This window comes from Tachyglossus aculeatus, chromosome 2 (genome assembly GCF_015852505.1).
Source record: "Tachyglossus aculeatus isolate mTacAcu1 chromosome 2, mTacAcu1.pri, whole genome shotgun sequence".
In the NCBI taxonomy this organism is placed as follows: Eukaryota; Metazoa; Chordata; class Mammalia; order Monotremata; family Tachyglossidae; genus Tachyglossus; species Tachyglossus aculeatus.
Window position 1 is genome coordinate 36376934 of NC_052067.1, and position 24726 is coordinate 36401659.

The 24726-nt window shown below is 43.6% G+C and overlaps 1 protein-coding gene and 1 non-coding gene across 2 annotated transcripts in view; both read left to right on the top strand.

Annotated features, from left to right (window-relative positions):
- The window catches only part of BFSP2 (beaded filament structural protein 2), a 56283-nt gene extending 37940 nt beyond the window's left edge, over positions 1 to 18343 (top strand). Inside the window, exons 5-7 of the mRNA XM_038740990.1 lie at positions 2588 to 2719; positions 14561 to 14781; positions 18070 to 18343. Of these exons, the coding sequence (XP_038596918.1) occupies positions 2588 to 2719; positions 14561 to 14781; positions 18070 to 18073 (357 nt within the window). The 3' untranslated portion in view covers positions 18074 to 18343. The remainder of the gene's footprint in view (positions 1 to 2587; positions 2720 to 14560; positions 14782 to 18069) is intronic.
- A 578-nt stretch (positions 18344 to 18921) lies between these two features.
- TRNAF-GAA lies at positions 18922 to 18994 on the top strand. The gene has a single exon. It is a non-coding gene; the product is annotated as a tRNA-Phe (tRNA).
- The last annotated feature ends 5732 nt before the right edge of the window (positions 18995 to 24726 follow it).

The window sequence follows — 24726 nt, forward strand, 5'->3', positions numbered from 1 at the left end:
AAGACGGGGATAAGAATATCTGCTTTTCCCTACCTCACAAGGATGCTGTGAAAACAAAAATGAGATATGTAATGTGAACTTGCTTTGGGAATAAAAGTGCTCTAGAAAATCAAGGCGGTATTGTAAGATGGGGATAAGAATATCTGCTTTTCCCCACTTCACAAGGATGCTGTGAAAACAAAAATGAGATATGTAATGTGAACTTGCTTTGGGAATAAAAGTGCTCTAGAAAATCAAGGCGGTATTGTAAGATGGGGATAAGAATATCTGCTTTTCCCTGCTTCTCAAGTATGCTGTGAAAACAAAAATGAGATATGTAATGTGAACTTGCTTTGGGAGTAAAAGTGCTCTAGAGAATTAAGGTGGTATTGTAAGATGGGGAAAAGAATATCTGCTTTTCCCTACCTCACAAGGATGCTGTGAAAACAAAAATGAGATATGTAATGAGAACTTGCTTTGGGAATAAAAGTGCTCTAGAAAATCAAGGCGGTATTGTAAGATGGGGATAAGAATATCTGCTTTTCCCTACCTCACAAGGATGCTGTGAAAACAAAAATGAGATATGTAATGTGAATTTGCTTTGGGAAAAAAAGTGCTCTAGAAAATCAAAGCGGTATTGTAAGATGGGGATAAGAATATCTGCTTTTCCCTACTTCACAAGGATGCTGTGAAAACAAAAATGAGATATGTAATGTGAATTTGCTTTGGGAAAAAAAGTGCTCTAGAAAATCAAGGCGGTATTGTAAGATGGGGATAAGAATATCTGCTTTTCCCTACTTCACAAGGATGCTGTGAAAACAAAAATGAGATATGTAATGTGTGAACTTGCTTTGGGAGTAAAAGTGCTCTAGAAAATCAAGGCGGTATTGTAAGATGGGGATAAGAATATCTGCTTTTCCCTACCTCACAAGGATGCTGTGAAAACAAAAATGAGATATGTAATGTGAACTTGCTTTGGGAGTAAAACTGCTCTAGAAAATCAAGGCGGTATTGTAAGATGGGGATAAGAATATCTGCTTTTCCCTGCTTCTCAAGTATGCTGTGAAAACAAAAATGAGATATGTAATGTGAACTTGCTTTGGGAGTAAAAGTGCTCTAGAGAATTAAGGTGGTATTGTAAGATGGGGAAAAGAATATCTGCTTTCCCCTACCTCACAAGGATGCTGTGAAAACAAAAATGAGATATGTAATGTGAACTTGCTTTGGGAGTGAAAGTGCTCTAGAAAATCAAGGCGGTATTGTAAGATGGGGATAAGAATATCTGCTTTTCCCTACCTCACAAGGATGCTGTGAAAACAAAAATGAGATATGTAATGTGAATTTGCTTTGGGAAAAAAAGTGCTCTAGAAAATCAAAGCGGTATTGTAAGATGGGGATAAGAATATCTGCTTTTCCCTACTTCACAAGGATGCTGTGAAAACAAAAATGAGATATGTAATGTGTGAACTTGCTTTGGGAGTAAAAGTGCTCTAGAAAATCAAGGCGGTATTGTAAGATGGGGATAAGAATATCTGCTTTTCCCTACCTCACAAGGATGCTGTGAAAACAAAAATGAGATATGTAATGTGAACTTGCTTTGGGAGTAAAACTGCTCTAGAAAATCAAGGCGGTATTGTAAGATGGGGATAAGAATATCTGCTTTTCCCTGCTTCTCAAGTATGCTGTGAAAACAAAAATGAGATATGTAATGTGAACTTGCTTTGGGAGTAAAAGTGCTCTAGAGAATTAAGGTGGTATTGTAAGATGGGGAAAAGAATATCTGCTTTCCCCTACCTCACAAGGATGCTGTGAAAACAAAAATGAGATATGTAATGTGAACTTGCTTTGGGAGTGAAAGTGCTCTAGAAAATCAAGGCGGTATTGTAAGATGGGGATAAGAATATCTGCTTTTCCCTACCTCACAAGGATGCTGTGAAAACAAAAATGAGATATGTAATGAGAACTTGCTTTGGGAATAAAAGTGCTCTAGAAAATCAAGGCGGTATTGTAAGATGGGGATAAGAATATCTGCTTTTCCCTACCTCACAAGGATGCTGTGAAAATAAAAATGAGATATGTAATGTGAACTTGCTTTGGGAAAAAAAGTGCTCTAGAAAATCAAGGCGGCATTGTAAGATGGGGATAAGAATATCTGCTTTTCCCTACTTCACAAGGATGCTGTGAAAACAAAAATGAGATATGTAATGTGTGAACTTGCTTTGGGAGTAAAAGTGCTCTAGAAAATCAAGGCAGTATTATTATGAAGAAATAAGGGGCCAAGTCCAGGTATCAATAGCAAGAACTTGGATTAATATGAGCCTTTTGATTTCCCAGCCCCAGAAAGGACTATGATGGGTGGCTTCTGTTGAGAATATAAATACATGCTTTACAATTAGTTATTAATGAAAGTGTCAGCACCGGTAGCCAGTAACTTGGGGGGAAAACATCATTTTGATTGCACTCGTATGCTCAGCAGTGAGAGGTAGGCCGAAGGATGTGGAGTTTTCAATTCCTAAATGTGTTTAAAGTGGAAAAAATAAGATTGGGAGCGAAGAGGGTAACGTCTCTTAATTAAACTGTCAGAAACGCTCACCAGCATATCTTTCAGCACCAGACAGAAGCGGCCCAAGCAGCGCGATCCGAAGAGGAGGAACTGGAGGACTCCCTCAGAGCTGAGTTCCATGACACCACCTGCAAAATTCAAAGTCTTCAAGCTGAGACGGAATCTTTGAGAACATTGGTGAGTTCTCCATCCTGAGAATGAGCAGTTCTCAAGTCTATTTTCTCCTGACTTCTGGGCACTGGTCGGTTAGGAAATGTATTGTTCAAGGGACCCCGGTCTCGGGGCATGGGAACAGCATGCATTAAGTGAAGCTTCTGTGGACAAGAGGGTCACAGTCCATTGAACAGAAGAGCAGCCACTGTCCACCCCATTATTCCCTTAGTTGTCCCAGGCGCTTAGAGACTCTCTTGAGTTTCCCCAGCTGCCAGCTCAATCAATCAATCAATCAATCGTATTTACTGAGCGCTTACTGTGTGCAGAGCACTGTACTAAGCACTTGGGAAGTCCAAGTTGGCAACATATAGAGACGGTCCCTACCCAACAGTGGGCTCAACATCAGTGCATTTCCATTTGCCCTAAGATGTTTCGTCCATTGCTCCTGGCCAGCTCTGAGCCCCGTCACATCGACCGCGGCTATTCCTCTATGGACACAGCTTCTTCAAGGTGCCACTCTGTACCGACCCCACCACAAATGCAAGAGCGTTTGTCAGCCCCAGGCCACTCCTGCCGCACAGGAGGCTACATTTCCCAGTTAGCCCCAGCACTTTGGCCTCCTCAGGTGAAAACGGAACAGCAAACAGAAAACCCAAACAACGGACATTTGGGAGATGCTTTTCTTCCGAGGGGCAGCAGCTGAAGGCAGCCACGGTACCAATCCAGGGCAATTTAAAGTGGTTGAAGAGTAATTTGTGGGTAATCCAGCTGGCCACCCAAGCCAGTGTAGCTAGGTCAGTGCTCTGAACACAGCAAGCGCTCAATAAATACGATTGAATGAATGAATGAATGTTTGTACAGATTTTGCTTGTACATATTTACTATTCTATTTATTTCATTTTGTTAATGTGTTTTGTTGTCTGTCTCCCCCTTCTAGACTGTGAGCCCGCTGTTGGGTAGGGACTGTCTCTAGATGTTGCCAACTTGGACTTCCCAAGTGCTTAGTACAGTGCCCTGCACACAGTAAGTGCTCAATAAATACGATTGAATGAATGAATGAATGTTTGTACAGATTTATTACTCTATTTTGCTTGTACATATTTACTATTTTATTTATTTTATTTTGTTAATGTGTTTTGTTTTGTTGTCTTTCTCCCCCTTCTAGACTGTGAGCCCGCCGTTGGGTAGGGACCGTCTCTAGATGTTGCCAACTTGTACTTCCCAAATGCCTAGTACAGTGCTCTGCACATAGTAAGCGCTCAATAAATACGATTGAATGAATGAATGAATTCTCTAACTCTGTGAGTTCCCTCCCCTTATCCTCTGTCACAAACTTCTGCAGGACATTGGATTGTGAGCGGTGGGAAGGAACCAAGATGACAAAAATCAAGAAACGATGCCATTCGGGAGATTAGTAATGGCCCAAGAATAGACTGTAGTTTCTGCAAATGAAATGTGAATCCTGTTTCATAGTCCCAGTTTCATTCCCTCTTTTTATTCATTCATTCATTCAATCGTATTTATTGAGCGCTTACTGTGTGCAGAGCACTGTACTAAGCTCTTGGGAAGTACAAGTTGGTAACATATAGAGACGGTCCCTACCCAACAGTGCCCCCTCCTTCCTCTCCCCCTCCTCCCCCTCTCCATCCCCCGTCTTACCACCTTCCCTTCCCCACAGCACCTGTATATATGTATATATGCTTGTGCGTATTTATTACTCTATTTATTTTACTTGTACATATTCTATTTGTTTTATTTTGTTAATATGTTTTGTTTTGTTCTCTGTCTCCCCCTTCTAGACTGTGAGCCCGCCGTTGGGTAGGGACCGTCTCTAGATGTTGCCAACTTGGACTCCCCAAGTGCTTAGTCATCATCAATCGTATTTAGTGAGCGCTTACTGTGTGCAGAGCACTGTACTAAGCATTTGAGAAGTACAAGTTGGTGACATCTAGAGATGGTCCCTACCCAACAGTGGGCTCACAGTCTAGAAGGGGGAGACAGACAACAAAGCAAAACATATTAACAAAATAAAATTAATAGAATAGTAAATATGTACTTAGTACAGTGCTCTGCACACAGTAAGCGCTCAATAAATACGATTGAATGAATATGTACAAGTAAAATAGAGTAATAAGCTGTGTGACTTTGGGCAAGTCACTTCACTTCTCTGGGCCTCAGTTACCTCACCCGTAAAATGGGGATGAAGACTGTGAGCCCCCCGTGGGACAACCTGATCACCTTGTAACCTCCCCTGTGCTTAGAACAGTGCCTTGCACATAGTAAGCACTTAATAAATGCCATTATTGTTATTATTATTTATTATAATACATTATATAATATATAATATAATACATTATATAATATAATAGTATAATAATATAATATTACTATATAATAGATTATATATCATAATATTCAATTATTATACTATTATGATATATAATGTATTATATACCATAATATTATACTAGTATAATATTATAATTTATTATACTAGTATAATATTATGATATACAATATATCATATATATTATACATCTAATATATTGTATACCACAATATTATATTATTATAATATTATGATATAATATATTATGTGCATAATATATAATACATTGTATATCATAATATTATAATAGTATGATATTATGATATAATATATTATAAATTCATTATGCATATGATATATTATATACCATGATATTGTATTATTATAATAATATGTTAGATATATTATGCACACAATGATACACTATATATCATAATATCTTATCATTATAATATTATATACAATGTATTATGTATTATACATATAATATCATATATTATATATATGATGTATAATAATATTATGTATTATGTTATAAAATTATAATATATAATCTATTGCTATATATTCTCTGTACCAAATAATAATAATTATTATTATTTGGTAAAGAGAAAGCAAGCCATGCAGAAGGAGAAACAGGTGGAGGAGGAATAGTGGCATTTGAGTGCCCGCTGAGGGCAAGGTACTGTATGAAGTGCTCAGGAAAGTTCACCGAAAAGGAGTGAGAGGTCCCTGCCCATGAGGAGCTCATTTTTTTTTTTAAATGGCATTTATTAAGCGCTTACTATGTGCAAAGCACTGTTCTAAGCGCTGGGGAGGTTACAAGGTGATCAGGTTGTCCCACGGGGGGCTCACAGTCTTAATCCCCATTTTACAGATGAGGGAACTGAGGCACAGAGAAGTGAAGTGACTTGCCCAAAGTCACACAGCTGACAATTGGCAAAGCCGGGACTTGAACCCATGACCTCTGACTCCAAAGCCGGGGCTCTTTCCACTGAGCCACGCTGCTTCTATCATGCTCTGATAGGGCTTCTGCCCCATACCAAGAAAATTGGAGAGCACAGAGGGCAGGTGGGACTGCCTTGGAAAGTCCCGGAGTCCCTCCGTGCCCGGGTGTGGGGCTGCCCAGGCTTGGAGTGTGTTGGGAACCTTACAGTCCCTGAGCTGCGGCTGATGGAGATGGTTGGGAACAGGATTGAGCCCCAGTAGGAGTGCAGCTGGTTTGCCAGATTCCAGGCCTCAGCCCTCTCCCAGTCATTCATTCATTCATTCAATCGTATTCATTGAGCGCTTACTGTGTGCAGAGCACTGTACAAAGTGCTTGGGAAGTACCAAGTCGGCAACATCTACAGCTGGTCCCTACCCAACAACGGGCTCACAGTCTGGAAGGGGGAGACAGACAACAAAACAAAGCATGTAGACAGGTGTCACTGGGAAAATGATACAAAGTATGACACAAGCAGCCAATTCTTCCCTGCCCGAAGGAGGTCAGTTCCCCTCCGACTGGTGACTGATTGATTGGTTAATTGTCTGGCTTTCATTCATTCATTCGATCGTATTTATTGAGCACTTACTGTGTGCAGAGCAATTCATTCATTCAATCGTATTTATTGAGCGCTTACTGTGTGCAGAGCACTGTACTAAGCGCTTGGGAAGTACAAGTTGGCAACATATAGAGATGGTCCCTACCCAACAGTGGGCTCACAGTCTAGAATGTAATAATAATAATGATAATGATGGTATTTGTTAAGCGCTTACTATGTGCCAAGCACTGTTCTAAGTGCTGGGGGGATACAAGGTGATCAGGTTGTCTCACGTGGGGCTCAGAGTCTTAATCCCCATTTTACAGATGAGGTAACTGAGGCCCAGAGAAGTGAAGTTCCCAAGTGAACCAAGAGAATTGAAGTTTCTAGACTGTGAGCCCACTGTTGGGTAGGGACCGTCTCTATATGTTGCCAACTTGTACTTCCCAAGTGCTTAATACAGTGCTCTGCACACAGTAAGTGCTCAATAAATACGATTGATTGATTGATTGAAGTGACCTGCCCAAAGTCACATAGCTGACAAGTGGAGGAGCCGGGATTAGAACCCATGACCTTTGATGCCCAAGCCCGGGCTCTTTCCACTGAGCCACGCTGCTTCTCTAATAATGTACTAAGTGCCTGGGAAAGTACAGTGCAAAATGAACAGTGACGTTCCCTGCCCACCATGAGCTTACAGTCCAGAGGCGGGGAGACAGACATCAGTATAAATAAATGCAATTGCAGATATGTACATAAGTGAGGAGTACTTAAGTTAGACTTAACTAGAGTTAGTAGTAGTAGTAGTAGTAGTAGTAGTAGTAGTAGTAGTAGACTAAGTACTAGACTTAGTACTTAAGTACTTAAGATATGTACATAAGTTAGAGAAGCAGTGTGGCTCAGTGTAAAGAGCCCGGGCTTTGGAGTCAGAGGTCATGGGTTCAAATCCCGGCTCTGCCAATTGTCAGCCGTGTGACTTTGGGCAAGTCACTTAACTTCTCTGAGCCTCAGTTCCCTCATCTGTAAAATGGGGATTAAAACTGCGAGCCCCACATAGGACAACCTGATCACCTTGTATCCCCCCCCAGCGCTTAGAACAGTGCTTTGCACATAGTAAGCGCTTAACAAATGCCATTATTATTATTATTATTATTATAAGTGCTGTGGGGCTGGGAACGGGGAAGAGAAAAGGGAGCAAGTCAGGGCAACGCAGAAGGGAATGGGAGATGAGGAAAAGTGGGGCTTAGTCTGGGAAGGCTTCTTAGAGGAGATAAACTGTTGGGTAGGGACTGTCTCTATATGTTGCCAATTTGTACTTCCCAAGCGCTTAGTACAGTGCTCTGCACATAGTAAGCGCTCAATAAATACGATTGATGATGATGATGATAAGGCTTTGAACGGGGGGTCACTAATTGTCTGTCGGATTTGAGGAGGGAGGGTGTCCCAGACTAGAGGCAGCGCGTGGGCCGGGGGTCGGTGGCAAGACAGGCCAGATTGAGGCCCAGTGAGAAGGTTAACACCAGAGGAGCATAATTGTAGAAGAAAAAAAGCCAGGTGAGGCAGGAGGGGGCAAGGTGATGGAGTGAGTGGGCAACCCCTGACACTTTTTGAGGAGGGGCTGACATGTCCTGAATGTTTTTGTAGAAAAATGATCCGGGCAGCCAAGTGAAGTATGGACAGGAGTGGAGAGAGACAGGAGGCTGGGAGGTCAGCAGGGAGGCTGATGCAGTAATCCGGGCGGAGCAGGATGAGGGATTGTATCAGTCAATCAATCAATCGTATTTATTGAGCGCTTACTGTGTGCAGAGCACTGTACTAAGCGCTTGGGAAGTACAAGTTGGCAACATATAGAGACAGTCCCTACCCATTGTATTAACGTGGCTTTACTGTCTGTCACAGTATCCCCGCTATCTCCCCATTTATGTTGTGTGTTGGCTCTGTTACCGGGGGAGGTATTCAGGGTTCCAAATTGAGGCTGAACAGAAAGCCACCTCCTCCACAATTTGTGTCCCATGCCACATAATAATAGCAACAATAATAATAATAATGGTATTTGTTGAGCCAGGCACTGTACTAAGCGCTGGGGTGGATACAAGCAAATCAGGTCCGACACAATCCCTGTCTCACGTGGGGCTCACGGTCTCAAGCCCCATTTTACAGAGGAGGTCACTGAGGCCCAGAGAAGTGAAGCGACTTGCCCAAGGTCACACAGCAGACAAGCGGCGGAGCCGGGAATGGAACCCCTGACCTTCTGACCTTCCCTTGCAAATGCAGCCTGCCCTTCTCCATTATCCCTGTCCTTGGGAACAGCCCTGGAAGACACTTAATAATAACAATAATAATAATAATGGCATTTATTAAGCGCTACTATGTGCAAAGCACTGTTCTAAGCGCTGGGGGGGATACAAGGTGATCAGGTTGTCCCACGTGGGGCTTACAGTCATCATCCCCATTTTCCAGTTGAGGGAACTGAGTCCCAGAGAAGTGAAGTGATTTGCCCGAAGTCACACAGCTGACAAGTGGTGAGAAGCAGCGTGGTTTGGTGGAAAGAGCCCGGGCTTTGGAGTTAGAGGTCATGGGTTCAAATCCCAGCTCCGCCACTTGTCAGCTGGGTGACTTTGGGCAAATCACTTGACTTCCCTGGGCCTCAGTGACCTCATCTGGAAAATGGAGATGAAGACTGTGAGCCCCCCGGGGGACAACCTGATCACCTTGTAACCTCCCCCGTGCTTAGAATAGTGCTTTGCATGTAGTCAGCGCTTAATAAATGCCATCATTATAAGTGGCAGGGCCGGGATTTGAACCCATGACCTCCGACTCCAAAGCCGGGGCCCTTTCCACTGAGCCATGCTGCTTCTCTATAGCGGATTTATAGCGGACAGGGCTTGTTTTGAGCTCAGGACCGGGTGCCCAGCCCGGGCCCCTCTGTGCTAACACAGAACCATTGATATTGGCGCAGCACTGAGCTGAACCTGACTGAACACACGACTGAAATCAAAAATGTAATCCCCGGCCCAAACCCACAGACTCGTCTAGTTCTGTCAGCGAGGCCCGACAGTTTTCTGGATCTAAACGTCCTTTCCCCTTCTGTTCATTTCCTTCATTTGGCTCACTAGCAACCCACACCCAAACTTGTCTGTGATCCTGATGATCTTCTCCCTCGGCCAATGACAGCTACTGAGGCAGCAGCCCCATCGCCTACCTACGTTGGCTACTTTCCCCTACCTGCGGAGGGTGGATAGAACAGTGCTTTGCACATAGTAAGCGCTTAATAAATGCCATTTTTTTTAAAAAAAACAACCCTACTCAAGAGGCAACTGACCTCAAGTTTTGGGAGGAGCGTTGAAGGGTCGGATTGGGTTAAGGGCAAAGGCCTTTCGCGGGACAGAGAGAAAATAACTCAGAGCGGGTATCCCTGTTCCCCCCCGCCTTACCTCCTTCCCCTCCCCACAGCACCTGTATATATGTTTGTACAGATTTATTACCCTATTTTACTTGTACATATTTACTATTCTATTTACTTTATTTTGTTAACATGTTTTGTTTTGTTGTCTGTCTCCCCCTTCTAGACTGTGAGCCCGCTGTTGGGTAGAGACCGTCTCTAGATGTTGCCAACTTGTTCTTCCCAAGCGCTTAGTACAGTGCTCTGCACACGTGAAGTGCTCAATAAATATGACTGACTGAATGAATGAATGAATGGCTTAGGGGCAGAAGGACCAAGGTAGAGAATTCACCTCCTCCAAGAGGCCTTCCCAGACTGAGCCCCCTTTTTCCTCTCCTCTGCCCCATCCCCACCGCCCTACCTCCTTCCCCTCCCCACAGCACCTGTATATATGTTTGTGCAGATTTATCACTCTATTTGACTTGTACGTATTTACTATTCTATTTATTTCGTTCATGATGTGCATTTAGCTTTAATTCTATTTGTTCTGACAACACCTGTCCACATGTTTTGTTTTGTTGTCTGTCTCCCCCTTCTAGACTGTGAGCCCGTCGCTGGGTAGGGACCGTCTCTAGATGTTGCCGACTTGTACTTCCCAAGCGCTTAGTACAGTGCTCTGCACACAGTAAGCGCTCAATAAATACAGCTGAATGAATGGAGGTCTTCCAGGACAAGGCGTAGCGGGGTAAATAAAGGATATGGCAGAGTCCTATAATTCATTGCCACCTCTTTGGAAGGCTAACAGGTTTCTAAAATGGGGAAAATAGGAATCTGTCATCTGAGACATCTATGAATAGGATTTCCTTCCCTAACTGCTTCTCCTAGTCGGGTGAGTATTTTTCCTAAACTGTGATGTGATTGTTGCCAGGAAAATGGGATATCACCCCCCAATCAGGTTGATTAAAACTGGATGTCACCCCTGAGCTCGTTGATGGGACAAGGGAGCAGTGGTCTCGAGGGTCATTCCTGAGTGAGGAAGGGAAGGGGATGATCTTTCTGTGAAGATGAGAAGCGGCGTGGCTCAGTGGAAAGAGCCCGGGCTTGGGAGTCGGGGGTCATGGGTTCTAATCCCGGCTCCGCCACTTGTCAGCTGGGTGACTTTGGGCAAGTCACTTAGCTTCCCTGTGCTTCAATTCCCTCATCTGTAAAATGGGGATTAAGACTGTGAGCCCCCCGTGGGACAACCTGATTACCTTGTATCTACCCAAGCGCTTAGAGCAGTGCTTGACAAGCACTTAACAAATACCATAATTATGAATTATTATTATTATTCTGTGGGGCCTGGGAATCCTTGCTGCAGAAGCATGTTTCTCCAGGATGATAATAATAATAATAAGAAGAAGAAGAATGATTGTATTATTATCGTAAATTATATTATATAATTTATATGTATTTATGTATTTATGTTATATAAATAAATATAAATATGTGTTTACATATTATATAAATACAATATATTTATATTGTAAATACCAAGTCAGTACTTAACAAATACCATAATTATGAATTATTATTATTATTATTCTGTGGCTTAACAAATACCATAATTACGAATTATTGTTATTATTATTCTGTGGGGCTTGGGAATCCTCTCTGCAGAAGGGACACTTCTAAGTGTGTTTCTCTAGGAAAATAAGAATAATAAGAATAAGAATAATGATTGTATTTGCTTACTATCTGTCATGCACTGTACTAAGTGCTGGGGTGGATACAAGCAAATTGAGTTGACACAGTCTGTGCCCCATGTGGGACTCACGGTCTCAATCCCCATTTTAAAGATGAGGTAACTGAGGCCCAGAAAAGTGAAGTGACTTGTCCAAGGTCACACAGCAGACAAATGGCGGAGCTGGGAATAGAACCCATGACCCATGACCCCTTCCTTCCTCTCCCCCTCGTCCCCCTCTCCACCCCCCATCTTACCTCCTTCCCTTCCCCACAGCACCTGTATATATGTATATATGTTTGTACATATTTATTACTCTATTTATTTATTTATTTATTTTACTTGTACATATCTATTCTATTTTATTTTGTAGTATGTTTGGTTTTGTCTCCCCCTTTTAGACTGTGAGCCCACTGTTGGGTAGGGACTGTCTCTATATGTTGCCAATTTGTACTTCCCAAGCGCTTAGTACAGTGCTCTGCACACAGTAAGTGCTCAATAAATACGATTGATGATGATGATGATGACCTTCTGACTCTCAGGCCCAAGCTCGACCCACTATGCCACGCTGCTCTTTCCTCCCCATCCAAACTTGTTACCACCCATCAGCTAAAAACCTTCCTGAAAAGCAAAAAGTAAGAAAGGCCAGGGAGAGTGGACAATGAACTCCTCAATTTCCAACAGACTGGTCCAATTGCATCGGCTAGATTTTAGCAGCTGTGTAATTTCATGTCTCCTTAATAGCATACCCAGATTCACATCCTGAATGTCACAATTTGTCCCCCCACATTTACCCAGGGCCTGAGCCAATGTGGTCTATTAATCAGGTGAAATTTGCAAAAATGCAGTTAAGATAACGTGGCTACCTCCCCTGAATGTTGGCCAATTAGAGTTGCCGTGAGGTTGTTATTTAATATGCAGCCCTATTAAATGGACTTTTATTTGCCTTCATAAAAACATTGCAACATTTGTGGGCAGAAAGTTTCCTAAGCTCTCGGGAAAAAGAATGGAAGGGAGAGGGAGAGAGATAGGCAGATAGAAAAAGAGAGAGAGAGAGAACAAAAACAAGACTTCAGAACCCCCAAAATTAATTTGGAGATTTAGCTCCCTAAGTTCTGAACTGGAAAACCCTTGAAATTGTTCTCTCTTTGAACAAAGCCAACGGTATAGGTATCGACTCTAGGCATAATAATAATAATGTTGGTATTTGTTAAGGGCTTACTAAGTGCTAAGCATTGAGGTAAGCGCTGGGGTAGATACAAGGTAATCAGATTGTCCCACGTGGGGCTCATAGTCTTCATCCCTATTTTACAGATGAGGAAACTGAGGCCCAGGGAAGTTGTGACTTGCCTAAAGTCACACAGCTGAAAAGCGGCGGAGCTGGGATTCGAACCCATAATAATAATAATAATAATAATAACAATAATAATAATAATGGTGTTTATTAAGCGCTTACTATATGCAAAGCACTGTTCTAAGCGCTGAGGAGATTACAAGGTGATCAGGTTGTCCCACGGGAGGCTCACAGTCTTCATCCCCATTTTCCAGATGAGGTCACTGAGGCCCAGAGAAGTTAAGTGACTTGCCCAAAGTCGCACAGCTGACAATTGCTGGAGCCGGGATTTGAACCCCTGACCTCTGACTCCAAAGCCCGGGCTCTTTCCTCTGAGCCACGCTGCTTCTCCAATGCTTTTCAAAACCCTTGAAATTGTTCTCTCTTTGAACAAAGCCAACAGTATAGGTATTGACACTAGGCATAATAATAATAATGTTGGTATTTGTTAAGGGCTTACTATGTGCTAAGCATTGAGGTGAGCACTGGGGTAGATACAAGGTAATCAGATTGTCCCACGTGGGGCTCATAGTCTTCATCTCTATTTTACAGATGAGGAAACTGAGGCCCAGGGAAGTTGTGACTTGCCTAAAGTCACACAGCTGATAAGCGGCGGAGCCGGGATTCGAACCCATGACCTCTGACTCCAAAGCCCATGCTCTTTCCACGGAGCCATGCTGCTTCCCTAATAGAAACATACACACAAGCATTCTGCAGTGCTCTACACAAGGGCTAATTTGAACTAGCTCAAATCAGTCATTCTCCATTCCAGAATTCCCAGGGAAGTTGTGACTTGCCTAAAGTCACACAGCTGATAAGCGGCGGAGCCGGGATTCGAACCCATGACCTCTGACTCCAAAGCCCGGGCTCTTTCCACTGAGCCATGCTGCTTTCCTAATAGAAACATGCACACAAGCATTCTGCAGTGCTCTACACAATGTTGCCAACTTGTACTTCCCAGGCGCTTAGTACAGTGCTCTGCACACAGTCAGCGCTCAATAAATACGATTGAATGAATGAATGAATGAAGGGCTAATTTGAACTAGCTCAAATCAGTCATTCTCCATTCCAGAATTCCCCCTAGAGTTGCAACAGAGAGTATAGCTGGTCTGTAATTCATTTTAATTAGGACAAATCTGTATTAAATGTGTGTATGTACGTATGTAGGTGTGCACATGTGCCGATAGCGGTGATGCTAGAAATGCCCCAGATAAAGAGACGGTCCCTACCCGACAGTGGGCTCACAGTCTAGAAGGGGGAGACAGAGAACAAAACAAAACATATTAACAAAATAAAATAAATAAATAGAATATGCGCAAGTAAAATAAATAAATAAATAGAGTAATAAAAACGTACAAACGTATATACATATATACAAGTGCTGTGGGGAAGGGAAGGAGGTAAGGCGGGGAGATGGAGAGGGCTCAGTCTGGGAAGGCCTAAACATATTAACAAAATAAATCATCTTGGCACTAAAGGAAGCTGAAAGTCTTGCCAGAACCTATTAGGGCTGGGTAGCGTCTCCGTCTCTTCCAGGATGCCAACCTATTTTTGTTTCGAAATCCGCCGTTCTTGCAGAAGAGAGGCCTAGAGAACTCCTTGTATGATGCCAAACACTGGCATGACATCGAGCTGCAGAACCTGGGCTCCGTAATCGCCAAGCTAGAAACCGAGCTGGGGGAAATCCGAGCGGAGATAGAGCAACAGCAGAGAGACCGGGAGAATCTGTTGTCCGGCAAAAGCCAACTGGAGAAGGACATTGTGTCCTATCACTGTCTTCTGGACGTCGAAGGAAGCAGGTATTTTCTTTAAACGGTAGGCCGCTCTGAGCATCGAGAAAAGTTGCGTTCTCTTACTTGGGAAATAAGTGCCGGGCCGTAGGAATCTTCAGATAACTCCCTCCCAAAATAAGGATCATAGCACGGCACCCTGATTCACGGAGCGCTCTCATTTCCCAAAGCGCTTTCTTAGCGGTCACTTCATTTTGTCCTCCCAGCATCCTTTGTACATATTTGTACATATTTTGTACATATTTATTACTCTATTTTACTTGTACATATCTATTCTATTTATTTTATTTTGTTAGTATGTTTGGTTTTGTTCTCTGTCTCCCCCTTTTAGACTGTGAGCCCACTGTTGGGTAGGGACTGTCTCTAGATGTTGCCAACTTGTACTTCCCAAGTGCTTAGTACAGTGCTCTGCACACAGTAAGTGCTCAATAAATACGACTGATTGATCCTTGAATCCTAGAGAGGAGCAGAGATTATTCAACTCATTTTACAGTCAAGCCATTCATTCATTCATTCCTTCAATTGTATTTATTGAGCGTTTACTGTGTGCAGAGCACTGTACTAAGCGCTTGGGAAGTACAGGTTGGCAACACATAGAGACAGTCCCTACCCGACAGCGGGCTCACAGTCTAGAAGGGGGAGACAGAGAACAAAACAAAACATATTAACAAAATAAAATAAATAAATAGAATATGTACAAGTAAAATAAATAAATAGAGTAATAAATCCGTACAAAGGTATGTACATATATACAGGGGCTGTGGGGAAGGGAAGGAGGTAAGGGGGGGGGGGGATGGAGTGGGGAGGAGGGGGAGAGGAAGGAGGGGGCTCAGTCTGGGAAGGCCTAAACATATTAACAAAATAAAATAAGTAGAATAAATATGTACAAGTAAAATAAATAAATTAATAGAGTAATAAGTACGTACAAACATATATACATCTATACAGGTGCTGTGGGGAAGGGAAGGAGGTAAGGCGGGGGGGATGGAGAGGGGAAAGAGGGGGAGAGGAAGGAGGGGGCTCAGCCTGGGAAGGCCTAAACGTATTAACAAAATAAAATAAGTAGAATAAATATGTACAAGTAAAATAAATAAATAAATAGAGTAATAAATACGTACAAACATATATACATATATACAGGTGCTGTGGGGAAGGGAAGGAGGTAAGGCCAGGGGGATGGAGAAGGGGAAGAGGGGGAGAGGAAGGAGGGGGCTCAGTCTGGGAAGGCCTAAACATACTAACAAAATAAAATAAGTAGAATAAATATGTACAAGTAAAATAAATAAATAAACAAGTAGAGTAATAAATACGTACAAACACATATACATATATACAGGTGCTGTGGGGAAGGGAGGAGGTAAGGTGGGGGGATGGAGAGGGGGAGGAGGGGGAGAGGAAGGAGGGGGCTCAGTCTGAGAAGGCCTAAACATATTAACAAAATAAAATAAGTAGAATAAATATGTACAAGTAAAATAAATAAATAAATAGAGTAATAAATCCATACAAACATATATGCATATATACAGGTGCTGTGGGGAAGGGAAGGAGGTAAGGCGGGGAGGGTGGGGGATGGAGAAGGGGAGGAGGGGGAGAGGAAGGAGGGGGCTCAGTCTGGAAGGGCCTAAACATATTAACAAAATAAAATAAGTAGAATAAATATGTACAAGTAAAATAAATAAGTAGAGTAATAAATACATATATACATCTATACAGGTGCTGTGGGGAAGGGAAGGAGGTAAGGCGGGGGGGGGATGGAGAGGGGGAGGAGGGGGAGAGGAAGGAGGGGGCTCAGCCTGGGAAGGCCTAAACATATTAACAAAATAAAATAAGTAGAATAAATATGTACAAGTAAAATAAACAAATAAATAAGTAGAGTAATAAATCCGTAAAAACATATATACATATATACAGGTTTTGTTGGGAAGGGAAGGAGGTAAGGCTTGGGGGGGGGGGGGGGAGGGAGAGGGGGGGGAGGGGGAGAGGACGGAGGGGGAAGCCAAACCAGAGGCAGAGAGAGGTTAGGTGACTTGCCCAAGGTCACACAGCAGGACAGGATCAGAGCTGGCCCAGTCCGGTGCTTAGGCATTTACTGTCTTCACTGGAGTCCTTGGCATCTTGATGACTAATTTTTTTTTAATCAAATGTCTCACATAATCTGCTTCAGGAGAAAAAGAAGCTTTAGGCCAATCCTTCCCTGGGACCCCCTGCCCCTCGCCACCCTCCTCTACCCTCCCACACCCCCTGGGACCACCAACCCACTGTTCCGGGTGAAGGAAAGAGTTTTGATCTTCAGCCCCCGGCCAGATTATGTTTTTGGTTTGCAGTCCTTCGGTTCATCATTCATTCGTTCAATCGTATTTATTGAGCGCTTACTGCGTGCAGAGCACTGTACTAAGCGCTTGGGAAGTCCAAGTTGGCAACATCTAGAGACGGTCCCTACCCAACATTGGGCTCACAGTCTAGAAGGGGGAGGCAGACAACATAAATTAACAAAATAAAATAAATATAATCAGGCTTAGCCACCCCTGCAATAGAGGGAATTCTTCCTGTACATATGTATATATTTGTACGCATTTATTACTCTATTTATTTTACTTGCACGTATCCTATTTATTTTATTTTGTTAATATGTTTTGTTTTGTTGTCTGTCTCCCCCTTCTAGACTGTCAGCCCGTAGGGACCGTCTCTATATGTTGCCAACTTGGACTTCCCAAGCACTTAGTACAGTGCTCTGCACACAGTAAGCGCTCAATAAATACAATTGATTGATTGACTGATTGATTCCTCACTGCAGAAATTCAGCCTCTTTCTAAAGTGCAGTCATCTGGCTGTACCCGAAGCAGCGTGGCTCAGTGGAAAGAGCCCGGGTTTGGGAGCCAGAGGTCATGGGTTCTAATCCCGGCTCCGCCACTTGTCAGCTGGGTGACTTTGGGCCAGTCACTTCGCTTCTCTGGGCCTCAGTGACCTCATCTGTCAAATGGGGACGAAGACTGTGAGCCCCACGTGGGACAACCTGATTACTTTGTATTCACCCCCACCGCTTAGAACAGTGCTTAGCACATAGTAAGCGCTTAACAAATGCCATCATTATTATCATTATTATTCATAAGAATATATACTTTAGAGTCACTTTGAGAAAATTTGCACAACTAGATATTGAACAATATTCGGGCCAAACAATTGCAAATGCTAGTCTGATAAACTAAAGACGGTGTGAGCGATTTAACTGTGTCACCCCTATTAGTTACTTTCAGTTTTTGTCGATAATTGTCATGACAGGATGGTATTGTTTTTCAGCTGATTTGGAAACTTTCCCTTTTAAAGAAGAAAACACTGTCACCCCAAGTGACAGATAAAATTACTGAAGCTTCCGACTGAACCAAACCTGTGTTTTATTCAACTCGTGCTTTGAGGAAAGGCTCTCTGAGTGCAAAGTATTATTATCATTATCATTGCTATTATTGATTTAGAACTGTAAGGAGATGGTAAGTAGGCGACCTTCCCCATTTCCTCTTCGGAAAAATTGCTTTGCTTTCAGCTTTCTATTGAAATTTCAGCTTTCTGTTAAAATCGCAACCTAATAAAAATGAAATCTCTCATTCTGGCTTTTTTTTTCTTGTCTTTAAACGAATAGAGTGGTTTTTGAAAGCTGCCCGAATGATGCTGAGAGTGAAGCCCCCTAAGCCGCATGGCCTAGTGGAAAGAGCCTGGGTTTCGCAGTCAGAGGACTTGGGTTCTAATCCCGTCTGCGCCACTTGTCTGCCGTATGACCTTGGGCAAGTCACTTGACTTCTCCGTGCCTCAGTTACCTCATCTGCAAAATGGGGATTAAGACTGTAAGTGGGACAACCTGATTACCTTGTATCTCCCCCAGCGCTTAGAACAGTGCTTGGCTCACAGTAAGCGCTTAACAAATACCATTATGAAGATGATGATGATGTATCCAGTGAACACTGGATGATGAACTGCTGTTGAGGCTAAAAATATAACTGCTGTTCAAAAAAAAACCCAATCCCATAAATCAACCCATAGCTAGCCAGCGTAGGTCTCTGTCATTCATTCATTCATTCATTTAGTCATTCAATCGTATTTATTGAGCGCTTACTGTGTGCAGAGTACTGTACTAAGCGTTTAGGAAGTACAAGTTGGGCCGAAATAGCTCAGTTGGGAGAGCATTAGACTGAAGATCTAAAGGTCCCTGGTTCAATCCCGGGTTTCGGCACGTGTTGTATCTTACTTCTCAGCATATCCTCCAGCGCTTAGAACAGTGCTTTGCACATAGTAAGCGCTTAAAAAATGCCATTAAAAAAAAAAAACATATAGAGACGGTCCCTACCCAACAGTGGGCTCACAGTCTAGAGTCACTGTGTCTAGAGTCTGTGTGTCCCCGCAGTCACACAGTGATTCTCTGGTCAACAGACCCTGTTTATTATTTGTATCGCTATTGTTAAGCTTTTCCGTGGCTATTTGCAAAGTGATTAACTGTCATTTTAATTAGGTGTCTCTCACAGTGAGCCTGCAGGGAGGGGAGGGTATGAAACTAGCCATTCGCAGCATGCTCTGCCCTGGGACTTGGCCCAACCTTCTAGGATCTTGAACAAGTCAAGGAGAGCTGCATGTATGCAATCAATCAATCAATCAATCAGTCATATTGATTGAGTGCTTACTGTGTGCAGAGCACTGTACTAAGCGCTTGGGAAGTACAAGTTGGCAACATCTAGAGACGGTCTCTACCCAACAGTGGGCTCACAGTCTAGAAGGGGGAGACAGAGGACAAAACAAAACGCATTAACAAAATAAAATAAATAGAATAGATATGTACAAGTAAAATAAATAGATAAATGAAAACCTTCCACATCTGGAGGGGAAAATTGCTGTGCCTCACCACAACCTCTCAGGGACCACAAACCCCCTGAACCAAGCCATCCTGGTTCCTGCCTTCCCCCTGCGGCGTCTCTGCACGTGAAGAGGATAATAATAATAATGACGGTATTTGTTAAGCGCTTACTCTGTTCCAAGCACTGTTCTAAGCGCTAGGGGGGTGCAAGGTGATCAGGTTGTCCCACGTGGGGCTCACAATCTTAATCCCCATTTTCCAGATGAGGTCACTGAGGCACAGAGAAGTTGCCCAAAGTCACCCAGCTGACAAGTGGCGGAGCGGGATTAGAACCTGTGACCTCTGACTCCCAAGGCCGGGCTCTTTCCACTGAGCCACGCTGCTTCTCGTGAAATGATGAGGATGAAATGAGCACACGCCCTACTCACCCTATGACCAAGTGGGCCCGGCCGGTCTTGCTTATCCTGACATCCTTTCCGTCCTTTCCCGGCTAGTCCCGGCACCCAAAACGAACCAACCTACCCGTGAACCAACCTACCCCAATTTGTACTTCCCAAGCGCTTAGTACAGTGCTCTGCACATAGTAAGCGCTCAATAAATACGATTGATGATGATGATGATGATCTCCAGCACCCGTGTGCTTATCAATACCCGTCCCGAGCCCTTCTGGACATATGTTCGGCTGTATATTTGGTTAATTACCTTGATTATTTGTAAATCTTGTTCTGTTCCTCTCCCTCACTGGCGTGCAGGGAACGGGTCACTTATCTGTTTGGCATCTCCTGAGTGCTTAGTGCAGTGCATCGCACGCCGAAGTCTCTCAAAGGAATAGTATTATCGTTATTATTATCACTACTACTAATAATAATTCTGCTGTTTGTTAAGTGCTTACTGGGTGCCAAGCACTGTAGAGGCGGATACAGGCAAATCGGGTTGGACGCGGTCCCCGCCCCACTCGGGGCTCACAGTTTCAATCCCCATTTAACAGATGAGAAAACGGAGGCCCAGAAAAGTAAAGTGACTCGTCCAAGGTCACACAGCAGATCAGTGGCAGAGGTGGGATTAGAACCCATGACCGTTTGTCTCCCAGGCCTGTGCTCTATCCACTAGGGTATAACTCCTACTGCCACTACTAACGTTATTATTAAAACAAGCCATCTTGAACGTTACGTTCGGCATTGGTACATATTAACAAAATAAAATAAATAGAATAGGTATGTACAAGTAAAATAAATAGATAAATGAAAACCTTCCACATCTGGAGTTGAAAATTGCTGTTTCCACCTGTGCCTCACCACAACCTCTCAGGGAATAAATGAGCCCCATTTTCCCCACAGTGCTTTGCAGCATGTTTTAATGGATAGAGCACAGGCTTGGGAGTTAGAAGGACCTGCTTTCTAATCCCGGCTCTGTTCCTTATCTGCTGTGTGACCTCGGGGAAAGTTAATGACTTCTCTGGGCCTCCGTTACCTCATCTGTAAAATGGGGATTAAGACCGTGAGCCCCATGTGGGACATGGATTTTGTCCTATCTGATTAGTTTGTAACTGCCCCGGCGCTTAGAACAATGCTTGATGCTTCAAAAGCGCTTAACAAATACCATCATTATTAGTACATCAACTGGGGCCCAGGTGCTGGGACAGGAGATAAAACTGTATATGCCACCAACAGCTTCAGTCACCATCAGTTTAAACCCAGGAAACTGAACCGAAACCAGCTGGAAACTCTAAAACTAAGGGCTCTGGGGTGGGATGGCTGTCAAAAGGGATTATCTCTACGTGAATGTTAGCGCATTTCCAACCCTGGCAGAATCTGCATCTCTGTCTGTCTGTCTATCTCTCACAAATCCTTCTGTGTTTCCATATGAGAGCAGATCATTGCAGGCCTGGGGATTTTCTGCCTTTTCTGTGCTGTAATCACAAGGAACAGCTGCTATAAATCATTACATTAATAATCCGTCGGCAGGGGCAGATATTGCATACTGGTGCCTTCAGTCCTCAGAACCGCTTTCTTGCTGTTTCTAACGACGCGTCATTAACAGGTATGGAAAGACACTGCTGGCCATCCTGACGTGGAAGAATTTCACGGAACTTGCCCTCCTCCAGATAATCCTCTGCCATTAGGCACTGGTATTACCATCCTGACAAGGGGAAGGGAGGGCCTGGTGCTTTCTTTCTTCCAAAGAATAGACATTTTGTTAGTGGTGAGGAAAGGGTCCCCATCTCCCTCTATAATAGACCTGGATTTGAGGGTTGAATGAGTTGACTGGTCTCCGGCCTGACTCCTGAGGTACAGTGTGAACCACAGATGGGATTTCTTCTTGATTCTTCGGTCTGTCGATCTCACCTAATTGGAAAACTCGGCGGCGCGGCTTTTAGCTGCTTCGTAGGGGACAACAGAAATCCCTCAAAGCCAACCCGCTTAGCGGTGAGTGGTACTTCCTGAGAGTGTTACCTCTATATTGACTCTGCTTACCTCTGAGGACAGCAGTGTGTTTCGGAGGTACCACATTCCCCCTATAGCATAAAAATATATAAATATTTATAAAATTTATATTTATTATAATTTATTATAATTATTAAAAATTTATATAGAATTTATATGAAATATAGCAAAAAGGAGAGTTTGCTTTTTTTTGCAGAGGACGGCAGAGGGACGGAAAGGTGAAACATGTGTTTCTGGTCATGGTGAACGTCAGAGTGGAGGAAGCATCAGAGTTTGGGCAGTGGTGAAAGGAAGACAGAGCCATCCAGAAGGTGGTACGGGTCAAACAGAAAGTGCTGGAATGCGCTCCCTCTGCCCATCCGCCAAGCTCGCTCTCTTCCTCCCTTCAAGGCCCTACTGAGAGCTCACCTCCTCCAGGAGGCCTTCCCAGACTGAGCCCTTTCCTTCCTCTCCCCCTCGTCCCCCTCTCTGTACCTCCTTCCCTTCCCCACAGCACCTGTATATATGTATATATGTTTGTACATATTGATTACTCTATTTATTTATTTATTTATTTTACTTGTACATTTCTATTTATTTTATTTTGTTAGTATGTTTGTTTTTGTTCTCCGTCTCCCCCTTTTAGACTGCGAGCCCACTGTTGGGTAGGGACTGTCTCTATATGTTGCCAACTTGGACTTCCCAAGCACTCAGTCCAGTGTTCTGCACACAATAAGCGCTCAATAAATACGATCGATTGATTGATTGATGATTGATTGCTGGAATGACTGATCCAACGGGAGGAATTTCAAAGCGGACCTTCCCTTTTTATTTCATCGGGACCATGACTCACGAAGGGGGCTGGCAAGCCTGATCCAGGATTCGGAGGATCGGGGGTCCTGGACCCCGAACTCCCTGGCGGCTCCACTTCTTCCCCTCCGTTGGCAGGGCACGGCCTCTTGACTCGGGGGATTCCCGTCATCTTTACCGAGCCAAAGCAGCTTTTGGTCCTTGCCCTAAGTCCCATGGGCGTGTTACAGGCCCTTCCTCATAGCCAGCCACCCCCCGGGCCCACCTCCCCCATCCACACAACCCCCAACTCGCCGCCACCGCCACTCTCACCATTCGTCACCAGTCTTCTCTTACGAAAATATCCTTCCTGCCTCCTTCCTCTCTGCCCCGTGTCCTCGTCTTCTCTAACCCGTTCCACTCTTTTTCCCAACCAACCTTTCCCTCCTGAAGTGACTCTCATCATCATCATCATCAATCGTATTTATTGAGCGCTTACTATGTGCAGAGCACTGTACTAAGCGCTTGGGAAGTACAAATTGGCAACATATAGAGACAGTCCCTACCCAACAGTGGGCTCACAGTCTAAAAGGGGGAGACGGAGAACAAAACCAAACATACTAACAAAATAAAATAAATAGAAGACTCTGGATTTCTGAGAAGGGTAGACCCGAAGGGTCTTGAGGCTCAGCGGTGGGACCCCTGACCCAGAATTGCCTGCTCCCCCCGAATCCGATGAGCGCTTAGGCAAAAACATTAGTCCGCTTTGGAAGGTCCGCTTTGAAATTCCCCTTGGCTGTCAGATAGAGGACTGGAGAAGAGCAGAGTGTTGGCTTGTCCAATAATTGATCTGCTGCCTATTCAACATCTAGTTGAGATGATTTGGCACTGCTTAATCAATCGGCGGTATTTATTGAGCACTTACTGTGTACAGAGCACCTAAGTGCTTATAATAATAATATAATGATGGCATTTATTAAGCGCTTACTATGCACAAAGCACTGTTCTAAGCCCTGGGAACGTTACAAGGTGATCAGCTTGTCCCACAGGGACAGTATTCAACCCCATTTTACAGTTGAGGTAACAGGCCCAGAGAAGTTAAGTGACTTGCCTAAGGTCACACAGCTGACAATTGGAGGAGCCGGGATTTGAATAATAATAATAATGATGGCTTTTATTAAGTGCTTACCATGTGCAAAGCACGGTTCTAAGTGCTGGGAAGGTTCCAAGGTAATCAGGGTGTCCCACGGGGGGCTCACAATCTTAATCCCCATTTTACAGATGAGGTAACTGGGGCACAGAGAAGTTAAGTGACTTGCCCAAAGTCACCCAGCTGAACCTCCTTTCCCTGCATCTATCAGTCGATCAATCAATCAATCAAACAGCCCCCTCCTTCCTTTCCCCCTCCTCCCCCTCCCCATCCCTTTACCTCCTTCCCCTCCCCATAGCACCTGTATATATGCATATGTTTGTACATATTTATTACTCTATTTTATTTGTACATATTTATTCTATTCATTTTATTTTGTTAATATGTTTTGTTTTGTTCTCTGTCTCTCCCTTCTAGACTGTGAGCCCAATGTTGGGTAGGGACTGTCTCTCTATATGTTGCCAACTTGTACTTCTCAAGCGCTTAGTACAGTGCTCTGCACACAGTAAACGCTCAATAAATATGAATGAATGAACGCTTTGTGATTTGGGGCAGGCCACTTCACTTCTCTGGGCCCCAGTTACCTCATCTGTAAAATAGGTATTAGGTCTAGTACAGTGCCCTGCACACTGTAAGCGTTCAATAAATATGAATGAATGAATGCTTTGTGACTTTGGACAAGCTACTTCACTTCGCTGGGCCTCAGTTACCTCATCTGTAAAATAGGGATTAGGTCTAGTACAGTGCCCTGCACA